Consider the following 2,619-nt stretch of genomic DNA (forward strand, 5'->3'; position numbering starts at 1 on the left):
CTCCCCCCAGGCAGCCAGACCTGCTTCCCACGGTCCCCTGGGCCGTCCCAGGCAGTGCAGTGCTGCCGGGGTGGCCCTGGCAGGCCCTGCTGCCCCGGAGTGGGGCACCCTCCTCCCGCTCCATTGCCCGCTCCCTCCGTTCCCGGATACAGACAGGCGGAGGTCCCCTGCCTCTCCCCGCACGAGCCTCGGCCTACACCCCACCTTGGCCCGTGCCCTGCAGCTGCCCGAAATGCAACCCCCCCAGCCCGGGGCAACTGAGCCCTGCGGATCTCGGCTCTCACCAGGGCTATCCCTGGAAACACAGCGCCATCCCTGCGGGTGGCAGGGGTCTGGCTGGGCCTTCCCTGGCACCTGCCCAGCTGTGGGGCAGTCCTTTGAAGGCCCTGGGCCCAGCTAAGAAACCCAGCCACCTTGGGAGGGGTCTGTGGTGGGCAGGACTAGAATCCTGGCCCGTCGCAGTGGACAGTCTGGAGCTCAGCAAGGGACAAGCCAACACAGCCTTGGGACAGGGTGGGAGAGAGCCCGGGCTGCCGGGCCTGCCCCACTGCCTCGCAGGCGGCCTGGTCAGCACGTTTCTGCAGACAGACACGCAGCCTCGGGACCGACGGCACCCGCACGAGCAGTGGGTCTACGGCGGGGAAACGGAGGCACAGCTGGCTCCTGTCAGCGAGTCCTAACCCGATCCCTGCTGCCGGGGGCACCGGCAGGTGATCCCTGGCCTCCCCACTGGGCCAAGCGTGGGGACTACGGGTGCTGCGTTGGGCAAGCAATGCGCTCGGCGTCCCCTGCAGGGCTGAAGGTGGGAGACCTGGCCAAGTCACTGCCCCTCTCTGTGCCGTAGACAACGGGGCAGGGCTCTGATGGGAGGTCGTGCCCCAGGGAGATACCGAGGGCACCAGCAGAACCAAGGCCAGGACACCCGCGACACGGAGAGACAGGTGGAATCGGAGCGAGAGGCTGGTCGCGCCCCCACAGCTGCTGGGGCCAGCTTAGCTGGGGAGGGCGAGGACAGAGCACTGGGAGGCCCCCAGGAGGCAGGCCCCCAGGAGCAGGCCCCCACCCGCCCGCACCGCTATAAGGCTCCCATCCAGCAGCGCCTGTGGCACCAGGGCGGCCACACCAGGGGTGAGAGGGGGAACGACCCAGGCTTGGGGTCAAAGGCTAGCGGTGACACTCACCTGCCATCTGACCAGCCTGTGGGACCTTGCAAAGGACAAAGGACCCAAGAGGGCTGCTGGGGCCAGCTTCGGCCTGGCCGTAACTGGTCCACACCCCGTCACAGCCCTGCTGAAGGTGCCAGGCAGTGTTGGCTCCTGTCCTTGTTCCCTGGGTGCACTCCCTCCCACCTCTGCTGCGCTGGGTCTGACGGAGTGTGGGGGGTCTTTCGGGAGGTGGCCCCAGGGTCAGGGGAGACACCCCGGAGTGCCCAGTCCCTGACTACCTGGGACGCCTCCTCCGGCCTGCCTAGGGGACTCCTGTGCCCAGTCTGGGCAGGGCTGTCCGGCGGCCCTGCACACGGGCCAGCAGTGTGGGCGGCCGGCCTGGCCCAGCCCGCCCCGTCTGGCTGCGGGCCTCGTGTCAGCAGGCTTTGGCAGGAGGCGGCTGGAACCATCCAGAAAGCTAGAGTTTGCTTTGGCTGCGACACTGGCCGTGTGTGTGACCCCGTCTCGGCTCACACCCAGCCCGTCCCCCAGCCTCACTGGAGGGCCAGACCTAACGCTGCCCTCGAGAACAAGGAGGGTGACAGGTCACGGGGCCTGACCAAGCTGTCCTGCGGCCCCTCCTGCCGGGCGTGTGTACACTGCACACGCACACTTTCGGGCCCTGCCTCCTCCACCGGGCAACAGGTCCTTGCCAAGGAAGCCCAAGAAGCCATTACATAACCTGGCCGCGGGGTGGGGTGGCCGCTGACATCACTGCGTCCCCTGGGCCAGGCCCGGCGGCCCTGCCCCGTCCCTGCCCTCCCCACCCCACCCCCACCGGAGCTGCTCATCTGAGACTGGGACTTGGCGATGGCCACAGCCAGGCAGCCACAGTGACAGGAAACGGCACTTGGGGGCCTCTGTGGGCCACGGGGGTGTGTTCAAGGGACATCCAGCCTACCGCTCCTGGAAGACAGTCCCCACAGGCCACTGGGAGGTGAGGACAGGAGGTGGCCGGCGGAGCCCCCCGCTGGGGCACACAGGCTGCAGGGACACCCAGAGCCCTCCAGGATTCTCGGCGGAGGAGCCCCGGCCACACGCGGCCTGGGGACAGGGCTGCAGCCTGCTGAGCCCCCGGCCAGCGCACCCACTGGGGCTCCCTGGGGACACAGCTAGGATTTCTGACTGTCAGGGTGGGGGCTGCGGCCGCCTGGGGCAGGAGGAAAGCCCCAAGGAGCCGCGGGACGCGGCCTGGGGCAGCCAGGGCGCAGGTGGGGGCCTAAGGAGCCGCAGGGGTGAACCCTAGGGGCGAGCTCCGTGCCCCCACCGGCCACTCCCGTAGTGCGGCCTGGCGCGCCCCCCGAAACCGACGCCGGCCCTCACCTTGAACGAACAGTGGAAGCCCTGAAGTTCGGCTGTTTTCTTCTGCACCATCTTCTGTCCGGGCCCCGCCAGCGGGGGAGGGGGCGGACTG

General features: G+C 69.2%; 1 protein-coding gene across 1 annotated transcript in view; it reads right to left on the reverse strand.

Moving 5' to 3' along the window:
* MKNK2 (MAPK interacting serine/threonine kinase 2) overlaps positions 1 to 2,619 on the reverse strand; it is a gene marked incomplete at its 5' end in the record, with an annotated part of 8,526 nt that extends 5,907 nt beyond the window's left edge. Inside the window, 1 exon segment of the mRNA XM_014585527.1 lies at positions 2,529 to 2,619. Within this exon segment, the coding sequence (XP_014441013.1) occupies positions 2,529 to 2,579 (51 nt within the window).

This window comes from Tupaia chinensis, unplaced genomic scaffold (assembly GCF_000334495.1).
Source record: "Tupaia chinensis unplaced genomic scaffold, TupChi_1.0 Scaffold149964_2, whole genome shotgun sequence".
NCBI classification, from domain to species: Eukaryota; Metazoa; Chordata; class Mammalia; order Scandentia; family Tupaiidae; genus Tupaia; species Tupaia belangeri.